The sequence below is a fragment of the Danio aesculapii genome, chromosome 5, assembly GCF_903798145.1.
Source record: "Danio aesculapii chromosome 5, fDanAes4.1, whole genome shotgun sequence".
NCBI lineage: Eukaryota > Metazoa > Chordata > Actinopteri > Cypriniformes > Danionidae > Danio > Danio aesculapii.
The window spans coordinates 10,785,413-10,800,947 of NC_079439.1; the positions used below are offsets into that span (position 1 = coordinate 10,785,413).

Consider the following 15,535-nt stretch of genomic DNA (forward strand, 5'->3'; position numbering starts at 1 on the left):
CCTAAAGCGGGCAGGTCCTGCGATGATGACAAATGGCCCATTTCCACTGCATGGTACAGTACGGGTCACCTTTATCAGGCTTGCGTTTCCACTGCTAAAAGGGTACCAATAGTACCGTTTTGGTGGGTGTGGTGTATGACAGAAAGTTTCAGTCGATGTCATTCATGCTCAAGGAAATGTCAAGGTAAAGCGGTACAGGTCGTTATGAGAAGCACTTCTCATAAAACAGATGCTTTAAACACATTAAATACTTAAATAAATGTTATGTGTATAAATGTTCATTATTAACCTTTCTATGAACATGACTTGATTATAACTGCAGATCAATGATAATAGCCTACCGTAACGTCTGCAATTATATAACATGATTAAGTAAATGCAACATATAAACACATATAGACCCTTACACTCTCCGATATGTTACCAATTGCAGAAAAACTACACACAGCATGCATTTAGTCCTTATTTGTGTTCAAAAACAACACTGTCGGCTAGTTCAATAGCCTACAGTCAGTGCAAACCTCTCATCTGTATCTTTAATCTTCAGCAGCACATGTTAACCTCTTGTTAGAGAGTAATTCCATCATTCCGAGTTCATAATAGTCCAAAAGGTGATGATAATAATTAAACATGGCAGTTTGTTTATGGCTTCTCCTTTGTTTTTTCACGCTTCACTCTCGCATTTGTCCTTTTCTGAAGGGATCAGATGTCATATGGAATCATTTTTGTGCCAATAAGAATGAACGTAACTTTATAAAACTGAACGTAACTTTTCAAGAAACGATCAAAAATATGCCACTGCAAAAGAAGAAAAACACAGATAGATCCAATAACAGTAGAAACAGGACTAAGGGAACAAGCGGAAATCAATTAATTATTATTATTATTATTATTTCTAAAAAGCATACAGATTTCAGAGGAAATTGCCTTACAAACGATATTAAATTCTTTTTTACATAAAGCACGACGTATTGCACACCGCAACAACTTTCCGATATGCGCGCCACTGACGTCACCGTCTGTGCTTCCAGGTCCGAGAGCAACTGTCCATCAAAAGCTCATTAGCCAATCAGTGTAGATCGCTGTTAAGCCCGCCCCCCCCCGAGAAGTTTGTGCCAAAAAAACAAACGAAAATTTACGAATCGTAAGCGAAAACTGTGGCAACGCATTCAAAATCCATGATTTGCGAAAACGATTCTTTGAAAATCATTAACAAAGAATGAAGCATATTTGAAGAGCATGTTAAATTCGTGCGACTGAGTTCATTTTTTTGTTTTCATTGTGTTTTTCTTCTTTTGCAGTGGCATATTTTTGATCGTTTCTTGGAAAATGACGTTCAGTTTTATAAAGTTACGTTCATTCTTATTGGCACAAAAATGATTCCATACTGTCAGAAGCACTTCAGTAATCACGCACACGTTATTATTATCAGCTCAAGAAGTTTGTTATTTCGAAATATAGACACGTGATGAACGCACATGAGAAAGCGAAACCACTCGTGCTTTAGACGGCCTAGTACAAAACTACGGAGCACAGGGTAGATTCTTCTTGGCTTTGTGGCTGTTCATCAAGATTACGACAAGGTTTGTTTGAGCTTGGGTCGACCATGGCTGGTTATTATATGTATATTTTATTACGATGTAATGTCTCGGCTGTGTATTTAAAAATGGTGGTTCCTTTGTTTTCATTCTCCTGGCTTGTTGCATGAGTGAGTGACGTATCTCTGTAAACCAATAGCATTCAGTTGTGCGTCTTGCTCCACCTTTTGGTACCCTTTTGGCTAGCGTTTTGCTTAGACAGGCTTTACTTTGGGAGAAACGCTTTAATACTTCATAACCTGACTCGTTTGTGTTCTGACCACGTCAGCTTGGTTGTACACTATATCAATAAAGTGTTTAGTCTTTTAAAAACAATGTTTTAATACATTGAGGAGGAAAATGCAAAAGACTTCCAAATACTTCAAATATAATCTGTGTTAGTAAATGCAAGGCTATTTATGAAATCCAGTCAACACTGAATGTTTCAGATGACTGTTCTATAGCCTACAGCTAATCAATCTGACAGATTCTGGAGACCTAGCTGTCACTCAAGTGGCCATGCCCTTAATTATGTAGACTTAATATAACTTAATATAAATGAAACAGATGATATGCACCAGCTATATGCACAAACTATCTATTGTACCAGGATGTAAACTTGTTTTTATCAGCTGTAAAACTGGCCAATTTACCAATGGAGTTAGAAAGCATCTGGATTTCCTAGTGTATAAATTGCAGTCTTAGTTACTTCCATACTGGTGAAAACCAGCAACCTAAATAAAATGTAGCATATTTATGTCTATATTAGTATTTAGATGTTACAATATAGTTTCCTAGTGAAAACACAGTGTTTTTAACAAAAAAGCAACCTTTACCAAGACACATTGATGATTCCAATTGGTCCTAAAAGCAAGAATGATGGCCCATTATCTCAAATATGTGTATCGTTTTCCTAAAAAAAACTGTAGAGATGAATAGGGGAGGTAGAGAAAGCTTTGTTATCCGTTTAATATAGGTGAGAAGCTATGAAGCTTGGGTTTGTATCATCAATAATTAAGAGTGCTGGTGAAATGGATGTAAAAATCACAACAAGGAGAGGTAATTTGAATAAAAAATAGCAATAAAAACCCCAATATTATTGCGTTAGAGCTTAAATAAACTAACACAAAAACAAAATTACACATGCATAATACAGCTGTTCTGTGTTAGTTAAATAAGTTGACTGTTAAAATTTACATTTTTTAACCCAACTGGTTATTAAATAAATACCCAAATAAAGTTTAAAAATAACCCAACAAAACACCAAATGTTTAACTCAGCCATTGGGTTAAACTCATTGTTTTTTTTTTTAGAGTGTAATGATTTGGTTACCTTATTTTTGATTGGTTGTGGCTGGTGGCATCCGCTGCATAAAACATATGCTGGAATAGTTGGTGGTTCATTCTGCTGGGGCGCCCCCTGAGAAATAAAGCGTGAAGGAAAATGAATGACTGTTTTTGTTGTTGTTTTGTAAAGTTTTTACTGTCCGCCACGAACTATAATTACTTTCAAAAAGACTGATTGTTAGCCTGTTTTCAGCCATTTCTATATATGAGACTGTGACAGTGTAATGGCTTGAAACATTTTAATGGACATTCATACCTCGCTTTCATGAATCGAATTGGTTTATGACCAAGAAAGCGGGACAATTTCCACTTAATGATTTTGTTTGCCACTTAAATGATGGTGTTATAATGTCCGACGTATTGATTCTGGTTGTAAGTGTCAGCGCTGGGCAAATTAAATGTGGGCCTTATGGAGAAAAGCAATTGGATTATCAGCCTCAATCTTCAGATCGTTACTTAGTAATCTGGTGGTCAGGCATTTATGTGAACTTCCCAAATCATATTCACACAGAACACTGAAGCCCCGGACAGAAATTACACCTAATACTTAAAAGCAAATCGATACGTCCTGGGCTTCGTTAATTCAGGGTGTATTTTCAAAGCTGTAGCTCGATTATTGTTGAAGAATTGTGTTTGCAGAGTTTTAGGATAGACCGGTCAATAAATGTTGAATGGACAGTTTGTGGGCTCAAAACGAACACCAAAAAATGATATTCAGCCTGAAAATAACCAAGCTTATTAAGCTTAGAAATGTCAGACTGGTGAAGTGCTAAAATGCTAACCGGTTAGCATAATATCTTTATATCAGTTATTAGAAATGAGTTATTAAAACAATTATGTTTAGAAATGTGTTGAAAAACGTTCTCCCTGATAAACACAAATTTAGGAAAAATATACAGGGGGGCTAATAATTCTGACTGTATATAACTGAAATGAACAAAAACTGAACTAGTGTTTAAAATGTAGCAAAAATAGCCCATCAATGGCAGGCGGACGCAGCCAACAACATCAGAGAGACACAACAAAAGAGGATGTGGCCTATAAACCGCTGTCCTACAGAGAAAAAACAACTGTGATTTTTGGAGGCAGCCTCTCGGCGGGGCGCGATCACGGAGGACACACTGATTCAGAGGAGACGTCAGGATGAAAGAGTGCTGCAGGTGACGGGCCAAAAGGTGGAGCACAGATGACCAGGAGGAGAAGAAGACTGAGGCAAACTGGAAGTGCTGCAGGTGCAACAGTGGCCGACACACATCTGGCACAGAGATGAAGATGACAATAGGAGAAAAATAGAGAGAGATGAAAATGACAATAAGAGAGAGTGAGAGTTTTTCTTTGAACATTTCTTCACAAACAAAACTGCAGATTTCTATATGAACAACAAACGTAAATATTATATAAACAACAATTAAACCATCATATGATCATGAAAGTATACATACAGTGCATCCGGAAAGTATTCATAGTGCTTCACTTTTTCCACATTGTTTTATGTTACAGTCTTATTCCAAAATGGATTAAATTCATTTATTTCCTCAAAACTCTACACACAATACCCCATAATGACAATTTGAAAAAATATTTTTTGAAATTGTTGTAAATGTATTAAAAATAAAAAAAATCACATGTACATCAGTATTCACAGCCTTTGCTCAATACTTTGTTGATGCACCTTTGGCAGCAATTACAGCCTCAAGTCTTTTTGAATATGATGCCACAAGCTTGGCACACCTGTCTTTGGGAATTTCTGCCCATTTCTCTTTAGCTCTATCAGGTTGGATGGGAAGCGACGGTGTACAGCCATTTTCAGATCTCTCCAGAGATGTTCAATAGGATTTAAGTCTGTGAATGTCCTTGAGTGGCCAGCCAGAGCCCAGAGTTGTTGTGAAGCCACTCCACTGATATTTTGCGGTGTGTTTGGGTCATTGTCCTGCTGGAAGATAAACCATCACCCGAGTCTGGTGTCAAGAGCACTCTGAAACAGGTTTTTTATTCAGGATGTGTCTGTACATTGCTGCATTCATTTTTCCCTCTATCCTGACTAGTCTTCCAGTTCCTGATGCTGAAAAACATCCCCACAGCATGATGCTGCCACCACCATGCATCACTGTAGGGATGGTATTAGCCTGGTGATGAACAGTGCCTGTTTTCTCCAAACGTAACGCCTGGCAATTACTCCAAAGAGTTCAATTTTAGTCTCATCAGACCAGAGAATTTGGTTCTTATGGTCTGAAAGTCCTAAAGATAGCTTTTGGCAAATTCCAGGCAGGGAGTGGCTTCTGTCTGGCCACTCAACCATACAGGCCTGATTGGTGGATTGCTGCACAGATAGTTGTCTTTCTGTAAGGTTCTCCTCTCTCCACAGTAGAACGTTGAAGCTCAGACAGAGTGACCATCGGGTTATTGATCATCTCCCTGACTCCCTGAAATTTTTCTGTAACCTTCCCCAGCCTTGTGCCTCAAGACAGTCCTGTCTTGGAGGTCTACAGACAATTCCTTTGTCTTCATGCTTGGTTTGTGCTCTGACATGCACTGTCATCCCTGGGACCTTACATAGACAGGTGTATGCTTTTTCAAATCATGTCCAATCAACTGAATATACCACAGGTAACTCCAATTAAGCTGCTGAAACATCTCAAGAATGACCAGTGGAAACAGAATGTACCTTAGCTCAATTTAGAGCTTTACAGCAAAGGCTGTAAATACTTACAGTTGTTGTCAGAATTATTTGCCACCCTGAATTATCAGCCCCGTTTATTTTTTCACATTGTCATTATGGGGTAATTTGTGTAGAATTTTAAGGAAATAAATTAATTGAATCCATTTTAGAATAAGGCTTTAACATAAAACAGCGTGGAAAAAGTGAAGCGCTATGAACATTTTCCAGATGCAGTGTACTGTAAAATCAAAACTAGTCGTAGGATTTTGTTAGCTCACATTGCTAGTTTTGTGGTGAACAATCCATCTGTGTATGTTATTAAGAAACATAAAAATGTTTGCCCTTGTAATCTAAAATTATAATCTAAAAATGCACTTCCTGTTTGTTTTCAGTTAAATCCTCAAATTACAACTCTCTGGCATATTGGGCATGGCTAACATACTTAACCACACCCCTCCAACTGTCAGTTTTGACAACAAACAGAAATGGTGAGGATGAGGCGTCTGTTAGGTTGTAATAACTCCCCAAACATTTTTCATGATCTTTCTGAATGAAAAGCCTACTTTACCACAGTAGCAAAATCAAGCCACATCCATTGTTTTTTCATTTATTATTCTATTTCTCTATGAATTGCTTCACAATATGAAATGCATAAATAAATAAATTGTCACCACTTCATGTACATGTGGACTTCACCATTTATAAAGAGCCATCCCAATCAACTTCACATATGTTATGACTAATGCTTCTTTTATTAAAATTCAAGAGTTCACACTTACAAATTGCTGGATACTAATATGCTTGGCATGCTGTCCCGGGAGATAGTTGAGATAATTGAGCTCACTCAGCAGACACATAAGACGGTAATGTTAGGTTATATTTAGGTCGTGACGTCAAGTGATTAAAATCAAAGACTATAGAATACTCTAGACATGTCACTCGTATAGATTTCAATGGGGAAAGGTGTAACAGTCAATATGGCGAATGAAGCCCCGTCTACTAGTACAGGAGCCAATCATCAATCGCTATAGACTGATGTTTCACTGGGGGAGAACTCGGACCAGACGTGTGCTTTTACAACAGTTTTGTGGTCAACAAGCATACTGGAATCTCAGCAATACTTGCTTCACAGACATAAGAAATATATCCAAATAAAGCTTGAATTCTGTACTTAAATGTACCAAGTGCACTTGATAACAAACGTTTTCTGGTTTAGTAATCTGTATTATTTGGTTGATTTTAGGTTGTGTTGGAAAGTGACCAAAATCCACCGTCAAGGTAGCATCTTAAACCAACGTCATATTGACGTCAAAAACTGACATTTATTCGTCAGGTATGGCAAACAATCTTCAACGTCTGTAATGTCCACACAAGGCCAAGCTGTAACATCATTAGACGTTGATATTTTGTTGATTTTTAGGTTGGACGTTGGACATTGATGTTAGCTTGACATTAGGTTCTGGTGTCAACCCGATTTTAATTTCTATTCGTCATGAACAAAGATTAGGGAAGTAAGGTGAAAATGAGCTATTTATTGTAGGCTTGGATTAATCTGATTGATTTATCAATGATTGCGGATGAGAGACCAGTTGCGATCAATCATATCATGTGCTCCACTCAAAATTAGTTTATAAAACTCCAGTATGTAAAAAAAAAACATACTTTAAACATGATTTAAATGAAACCCCTTTAAAATAAATTATATTCCAGTAATCTTTGCTTGGCTAAATAGAAAATGTACTAAAACACGTTTCCATTTTTGGAACGTCTATATTTAGAACTGTAGATAAAGAAAGCTTTAGTAAAAATCCAACATAGGAACAAGCCTTTCATAATCAGAAAACAAGTCTTTCTTATTTCATATATAAAAATGGATGATTGGATGGATGGATTGATGGATGGTTGGTTGGTTGCTTGGTTGGTTGGTTGCTTGGATGGTTGGTTGGTTTGTTGGTTGGTTGGCTGGCTGGCTGGTTGATTGCTTGGTTGGTAGGTCGTTTGGTTGGTTCAATTCAATTCCTCTTTATTTCTATAGCACTTTAACCATGTAGATTGTGTCAAAGCAGCTTAACATAGAAGTTATAGTAAATAGAAACTGTCAGTCCACTTTTCAGAGTTGAAGTTCAGTTCAGTCACTGCTGAAAGTCCAAACACTTGATTGGTTTGTTGCTTGGCTGGTTGGTTGGTTGCTTGATTGATTGAAGGTATACAGCCACGGCTGGAAGTTAACAAGAATGATTTATATTATTTATTAAATTACCTGGGGCTGCATGATAACAGAAAAAATGATAATCACGATTATTTTGCTCAAAGTTAATCATGATTAATAAAAACAATTATTCCTTTGTATGTGTGTGTGTGTGTTCATATATATATATATATATATATATATATATATATATATATTAGTTAATTTTTTGTTTGAATTGTTAAACTTTACAGCCCAACTTTACAACACAACTTTTTAATAAAACTGGGCAGGGATTAGATACTAAGAATCCGATACTTGTTATATAATTAAAATTTTGATTCCTCTTGTCCAATTTCTGCATGCACATTTTTTTCACTCGCTACTCTGCCAGGAACTTCGGCGCTGGAAAGCAACTTTAATAATAATCTAAACATTTGTTTAGAAATAGACCACAAGATGATCAAGAAGAAGAACAATGACAAATCTAATTATTGTATAATTATTAATTATGTGTAATTATTAATAAGTAATTATTGTAATAAAGTAATAAGTTATAAAGCAAAGTGTCACGACCAACATAATAAAGCGATTGCGGTTGGCTCACATACTTCACGAATATCGAATAGGAATGGCGTGTTAAGGATATTGGGCATGCCGGGTGCAACCGACAAGAGTTTTAGTTTAACTTTTTGAGCGTGATGAGCAGTTCGGTGTTAGTTTTATTTAAGTACCTTAAGATGAAACTAAACAGCGCATTCTCTCAGCCTCCTTATTCACAAACAGCAGGACGCACTGCTAAAGCACGCAGGAGGGACTGCTTTCATAATCTTAGCTGTTGTATTGGAGTCGAAAGAATATATTACAGTAGATTGTTCTTTTGACAGTCCCGAAATGTTTAATCTTTTCCTTTTGCAAAATTCCTGTCATTTCTCTTCTGCAATTTAGATTTTTTAAAACTTTTAAAACTGAATGCAGCAGCCATCAATTGGTGTTTTCCATAAGATACACCTTTGTGAATGTTTTGTTTTGTGTGTATAGTCTTTAATGTGTTTTTTAATCATTTTATTCTATTCAAAGCAGCACTCAGACGCCAATTTATACTCTAAAACGTGGCATGAGATGGATGTTGGATGATTGCTTTTTTTTGCGCTCGCTGGTAATTCCTGATCCTTTGCACCAAGTTTTTAATCAAAAGACAGGTAATTCAATTACTTTCGATGTGCTAAAATATTTGTTAAACGAATGTTATTTAAAAAAAGCATACATATTAAAACTGTAAAACAGTATAAAGTGCATGGTCTAATTGAAAATAAAGGAAATTAGTTATCTATTTCATTATTTAATGCATAAAGCAGGCTAGTCTTTTTATAAATTGAGTTAATTGATTTGAAACTTTTAATTACATTTTCTTTTCTTGTAAATAATAAAAGTTGCATCAGATTAATGAAAACGAACCTAAATACCTGCGTGAACAGGGCCACGATGACTTTTTTTACATTGAAACAATTGGATACAGTGTCTTCTGTCTACATGACTTGCAAACGCGTTACAAAAAACTGCCGAATATCTCCTTGAATATTTGATTAGCTTATAAAACAAATGTTGTCTGGTTTAGTACTGTAAGTAATGCACAGAAAAATGCAAAGCAGAATTCTCCTGAGTTTCATTAACCCACTAATGACAGCCACTTTGTGATGGCTTTTAAGGTGGATAATAAGGGTTGTTGCCTTACCTTGGGAAATTTAGACTGAACAGGAGTTACCTGGTCAACATTGCATTCCTGGAAAAAAACTCTTGCAATCTAGACGCAGTCTTCTCATGCTTGTGATGCGGTACAGTCCGTAAACTCCACACATTAAAATAACGGCTTGGTCTTTATGCTGTAAAACCGTGACGATATTTAATTATTGATTGTGGGCCACAAATATCGTTATAGTGACAATAATATGATTAATCGTGCAGCCCTAAAATTTTCCATTAATTGATCTGCGTAATAGCCTAGTGGTTAGCACGCCTAGTGGTTAGCACGCCAACTAGTGGTTAGTTACCCCCTCTCTCTCTCCAACTTTGCTTCCTGTCTCAATACTGTCCTATTTAATAAAGGCCAAAAATAAATCTTTATAAAAAATAAAAAACATACCCATTTTATTAAAGCCTAGCCCAACTCTTAACCCACCCCTCATAGTAATGTAAAAAATTTATGTTGTAGTGGCACAAAAATGCTATATTGATTTGAGTTTCTGCAGCTGTATCCTATCGAGACTTCCCTTTAGATAACACAGGGAGGTCTGGGAAGGGCAGGGTCACTGTTTCTTGATGCGAGGAAATATAATGCTGAACAGAACTTATTACATATATGTGATCTCGCATTACAACACCTGTGCAGCCAAGTGGCAAATGCCCGACACTGGACGAGAGATTCTTTCAGTCACCTGCGCTGGTGGAAATGAGCAATACAACACCTCCATATTATCAAAGGAAATGTCAAGAAAGAAGGAGGTTATTCTATGACCTGCTAATATAATTTCACCATGTTCAATGTTAAAGTTGCAAACAGGATTTGCAAAAATATTATTTAGTTTTTTTTTTTTAAATGTCATGTTTAATTATTCCTGTTTGTTACATTGTGCGCTAATGGGGACATCAGCGGAGGGGCTTTGTTCTTTCATTATCTAATCACTATTAAAATTTATAACATTGATATTCATTCACAATAAGTTTAAAGATTTTTTTTTTTTTTTTTTTTTTTTTTTTCAGGGTTTATTTCAGTGATGTGTGTGTGTGTGTGTGTGTGTGTGCACTGTAAATTGTAATTAGTTGACCTTACTTAAAAAAAGTATGCAAACTCGTTGCCTCAAAAAAATTAAGCAAAGTAAACTTAAGATTAGTGAGTTAGAAAAGCTTGTTTTTTTAAGTGTGCAGTACTAAATCAAGTAGTACCACTAACACAGTTTTTTTATGTTCATGTAACTTAATAGCCATGCTTAGTGTTAACTTAATTTTTTCATTTTGTGTGGATTGCTTGATATAAATTTAACCCCACTTAGAATTACTAAATACCTACAACTTAACACTTTCAGTTCTGCTCACTCATTTTTCAAGTTCACTTAAATTAAAGAATCCAATTTCCTTTAATGGGTCCTTGTTGCAGCTGCCCAGGTTTGGGTCCAACATGTGGCCTTTTCTCTTCCCCATTTATCTATTTTTGCTGTTACTATGTGATAAAGGCAAACACAACACAAACATATAATTTAAAAGAACACTCACTGGTTTGATTCAGCTCCATTACAAAATTTATTCAATGCACATTTAAGTACAAAACAGCAGCTAAACAACAAAGTTGTGGTTTGATTTAACTGTAAAAAAATGACAAGGAAAAAATTTAAAAAAAAAATAAAAACATTTCTGTGAGCTAATTGTATGCATGTAACAGTCTCCCAATATTAAACAGCTAACTACAGGACGACTTCAGTGCATGCAAAATCAGTGCATTTCTGATCAAAACCGAAAGTACAACAAATACTTTTGTGTCCCAAAGTGAGCAGTCCAAGGATTAAACCAACACAAATAAAAACATCATTAAAAGTTTTCCCAAAACACAAATGAAAACAGGATAACCTTGCTAGGTTATTTTCTGACATTATCATCTAATAACAACTAACAACTCATTGCAACACAACGTGGCACTATTTCCACCATTAGCATACCTGCATAACATGGTAGACTTTAATGGAATATTCTTTTTTTTCCATTGAGAATGTAAATAAGCGAGAACAGTTCCATGAAAGCATCAAATTTCTCTGATAATTTCTCTGATTCTCTGACAGCCGACGGCTCTTCTGGGTTAGAACAGTAAAGACTGTTCTTCAGAGTTAACAGTTTTGGTGGGAGGTTTTTCTTTCCCAGTCCAAGCATCACAGTCTGAATGAAGTTGAGTGTATTTGCCATGCATTTTGGGTAATCCAAATGCAATGCATATGTAAGACCAAACAAAAGACAAACTGCCTGAGGCAAGTTTTTAATATGATCCATGACAATACCTCCCTCCAGAATGATGGCAGTGGAGATGGGCTGGAGGTCCACTGAGCTTTGACCCTCGTGAGGACCATCTTCACTGACAACTGTCAGCACACCAACAGTGATGCATTCTAGGGCCTCGTCTCTCTCTGCATCCTAAAAGACACACATTCTTCAGCATTGCAATTTATGCTATTCTAAAACATTCTTTTTTTAGTGTTGTAATGTTATCAGAAAATATGGTTTTAAATATGTTTTCACACTGGATCGTTACAATAAAGCAAACAAAATATATTTGTTATGGTTAAACTAAAGCTATGGAGATACAAAAAGGTCTATACATTCTCAAAGAGTGACACTGACTTTAACCTACAAAATACATCAATCACTGTACAAAATGTATATTGTATATTGAATTACATCTATGTCATTGCAGGTATAGTTTTATGTTCATGCAGACTGTAGGATTACAAATTTAAGAATATGTTTAAGAATCTATGGAAGACATTTTCTGCCAAATTTAAATAAATTAAATGACTAAAATGAAAATTAAAACTAGATTAACGATTTCATTACAGAAAACTGTATGCAAAATGTGTGACAAAATTGAGAATGAAATGAAATGATTTCATTCTCATGGTGACAGTGCATCATCCCTGTCAAATTGAAAAATAAAATGCAATTGGTGATTTCACATTTCATTTTCACTACAGTCTCGAGGCAAGACAGCCAATATTAAAATGAAAAGCCAAACGTGAAAAAGAAACTACAAATAGTTTTACAAAAGCTCTTTATTAATGCTCACGCAATAATAGTGACAACTCAAATTAAAATTGTAAATTTTAGTTTTCATTTTAATTCCTCTTATTTTGGTAAAGTGTGTGTGTGTGTCTGTGTTTGAATCTGTGTGTGAGTCTTTTTGAATGTGTGAGTGTGTGTGAGCCTGTGTTTGAGTGTGTGTGAGTGTGTGTCTGTGTTTGAATCTGTGTGTGAGTCTTTTTGAATGTGTGAGTGTGTGTGAGCCTGTGTTTGAGTGTGTGTGAGTGTGTGTCTGTGTTTGAATCTGTGTGTGTAAGTCTTTTTGAATGTGTGAGTGTGTGTAAGCGTGTCAGTAAGTTTGTGTGTTTGTGTGTGTGTGTGTGTGTGTGTGTGTGTGTGTGTGTGTGTGTGTGTGTGTGTGTGTGTGTGTGTGTGTGTGTGTGTGCGCGTGTGTCCACCTCTAGGTTGGTGGGTGTGTGTGGTGTGTGTGTGTGTAAAATTTGCAACAAGAAATCAGTGGAGCAGTCATAGAAACTGTGGCAATAGCAATGTCTTTAAGTTATCTGACACTAAGTGTTGGTAATGGAAATGTATTCTTGTCAATAATATTATATGATATATTTAACCCTTTTGTTGTGCCTTGATCAGACTTAACTGCAGCAGCTCGTGTTCTCAATAAAGAAAGAACCAAGTCTCCTGGTCTTCAATTCTAAGTGTTCTACAAGACCAAACTTTTTCTTATGTGCAAGTACTTACAGAGCAGGTCTTGTAGAATTCACTGGAGTCATCACCGAGTAAAATGGGAATGCCTTTGAGGACAACAGAGCGAAGTACTGTGACGTCTGGTGTCTAATGATACACAGAGAGAGAAAAGACCAGTTAACGGAGTAATTTGCAAGGCACAAGCAGATAGGAAATAAAATAGGTTGGTCTGGATGGTCTTATTTAGAACTTGATTGATGAACTATCACACAGATCAAAAGCAAAATAAACCTACTTACCATCCAGCTCATGTGCTGCATCAGCTCCCTGAGTTTCTGGCCGATAGTTCCCTTTTTTGTTTTGAAAAGTTCAATGTAATGTGGGGCATACTGGTCCAGAGCCTCAAAGAAGTCTCCTTCAAGATTCTTACTGGCGATTCTATTAAACTCAGCAAACACCTGAAAAAGTAGAGAGGAGTGGGTAGGGATGGAATGGTGGCAGAGGGATTAACATTCCAACAAGTGTTTGGATTTCTAGTCACACACCTTGAATTTATTTTTAATTTGCATTATTTTATTGGTTGAGAACAAAAATTGCTTACCTGTCTCTCTATGAAGAGTGCTGGCCATCGTTCTGAAAATCTGAAAAGAAAAAAAAAGATAATTTTAGCATCAAGCCTAGCAACATAAAAAGACAAAAACACTAAAATGCAGTATCAGATTTGAAATACCAGAGCTATAGGAAAAACTAAATCCTTGCAAAAATCTAATTATCAAGCTTTTAATCAATGAACTTCTTTAAGACAAGTGAACACAGCAGTACAAAAAGTAAATGGTAAATGACTCACTTATGTGGTTAGACATCAAGGGAACTGTAGTCCTGGGTATGATGGACTATAAATCGAACCCACAGTATCTATAGAGACCGTCCAGAAATACTAATTACATCAAATATTTGAAATTCAAAATATGCACAAAATATTCTGTATGATGAAATATACTATAATGAAATAATTCCAACACAAGATTTTCTTAGCTTTTGTTGTAATCCAATTGCTCTGATGCAAGCATAACTTTTACTTTAGCATGCAATAATAATAATAATAAAACAGTTATTAGTTGAAAATACCTTTTATTGCTGGGATTATGGAATGTGTGGATTGATCACTATCTGCTTGTGCCTGGAAGGGAACAGTTAAATAAAAATACAATAATTTAGCACAACCAAGTACATGTGAAAACTGTAACATAGGCCTATAACCCACAATGACAGCTCCCAGTATTAAAATGAACATATTATGTACAAGATGACTTTAAAGAATAATGTAAGCCACTGAGTATGCCAGCAAATATGTTCCCTATCATAGCAGACTATGATAAACTGAGTGAAAAGATCTTTTCAGACAGGTAAACACTCTTGTCTGTAACGTACCAAGACTGATCTGGGTAGTGGGTACTATGGTAAACATGGAAACAGCACAGCTACGAATATTGACTATAAAGTGCGAAGTGTTAAATAAAATAACATTAAGTTAGTTGACTGTGGTGATATCCCCAATCATATGTCGACACACAGTGGTAATCCTGTTTTTGATAAGCACAGACTGTTATTGTTGGTAGCTAAAATTAGCATAGTCTTTACAGACTATCTTAAAATAAAATGATACATCCAGACTTGATCTGATGTTCTGCCTGAGCTTACAAACAACAGTTATAAAACTCAGGAAACTCCCAAACCGCCGGGATCAGTCTGTCATCATCATGCTAGCTGCTAGTCAGTACTCGATGACAAATGTTACTGGCATGGCAGGTGGGCGCGAGCGACCGTTAACGTTACTGCTAACGTTACACTAAAGTTTTTCCTCAATTTTAACGTGACAAAAGTATTGAAAGTTACCTATTTTCAATACCGAGGAAGTTATGGATTGAAAAAATAAAGTATTGACCAAGTTTCATCAAAATATAGCCACGTTATGTCGATAATATAGTTAGCTAGCATTAGCCGACATTACTACACACATCATTACTAGCAGGCACAAAACACTGGCGCTGATTTACAGAAACAAAACGATCTGCGCAAGGGTAAATTAAAATATTTACTCACCAAATGAGTGTGCCAAGCACAAGAATCGCTGTTATGCTGACGATAAATCACAAGTGCCGTTGAAGCGATGTTTAGGTCCAGCTCAATGTTATCCAGCTTCATCTGATCGGTCAGTTGCGGGCAAGATGTGACATATCGTTTGCAAAATTTCGAATCCCGCCACGCCAAGACCCGCCTTAAG

At 36.1% G+C, this 15,535-nt stretch overlaps 1 protein-coding gene and 1 long non-coding RNA gene across 3 annotated transcripts in view; both read right to left on the bottom strand.

Annotated features, from left to right (window-relative positions):
* Nucleotides 1–13,586, bottom strand: part of LOC130229911 (uncharacterized) — a 28,756-nt gene extending 15,170 nt beyond the window's left edge. The window contains exons 1-3 of the mRNA XM_056458930.1: nt 13,551–13,586; nt 13,306–13,398; nt 11,599–11,946 (exon numbers count right to left, since the gene is read on the bottom strand). Of these exons, the coding sequence (XP_056314905.1) occupies nt 11,599–11,946; nt 13,306–13,398; nt 13,551–13,571 (462 nt within the window). The 5' untranslated portion in view covers nt 13,572–13,586. The remainder of the gene's footprint in view (nt 1–11,598; nt 11,947–13,305; nt 13,399–13,550) is intronic.
* Nucleotides 13,587–13,630: 44 nt separating this feature from the next.
* LOC130228417 (uncharacterized) lies at nt 13,631–15,435 on the bottom strand. Of its 2 annotated transcripts, XR_008837758.1 has the most exons (5): nt 15,355–15,435; nt 14,380–14,431; nt 14,099–14,166; nt 13,853–13,892; nt 13,631–13,709 (listed from the first exon to the last, which is right to left on the bottom strand). It is a non-coding gene; the product is annotated as an uncharacterized LOC130228417 (long non-coding RNA). The 2 variants fall into 2 exon arrangements; XR_008837757.1 differs by lacking the exon at nt 15,355–15,435 and having other exon boundaries at nt 14,380–14,722.
* Between the last annotated feature and the right edge of the window lie 100 nt (nt 15,436–15,535).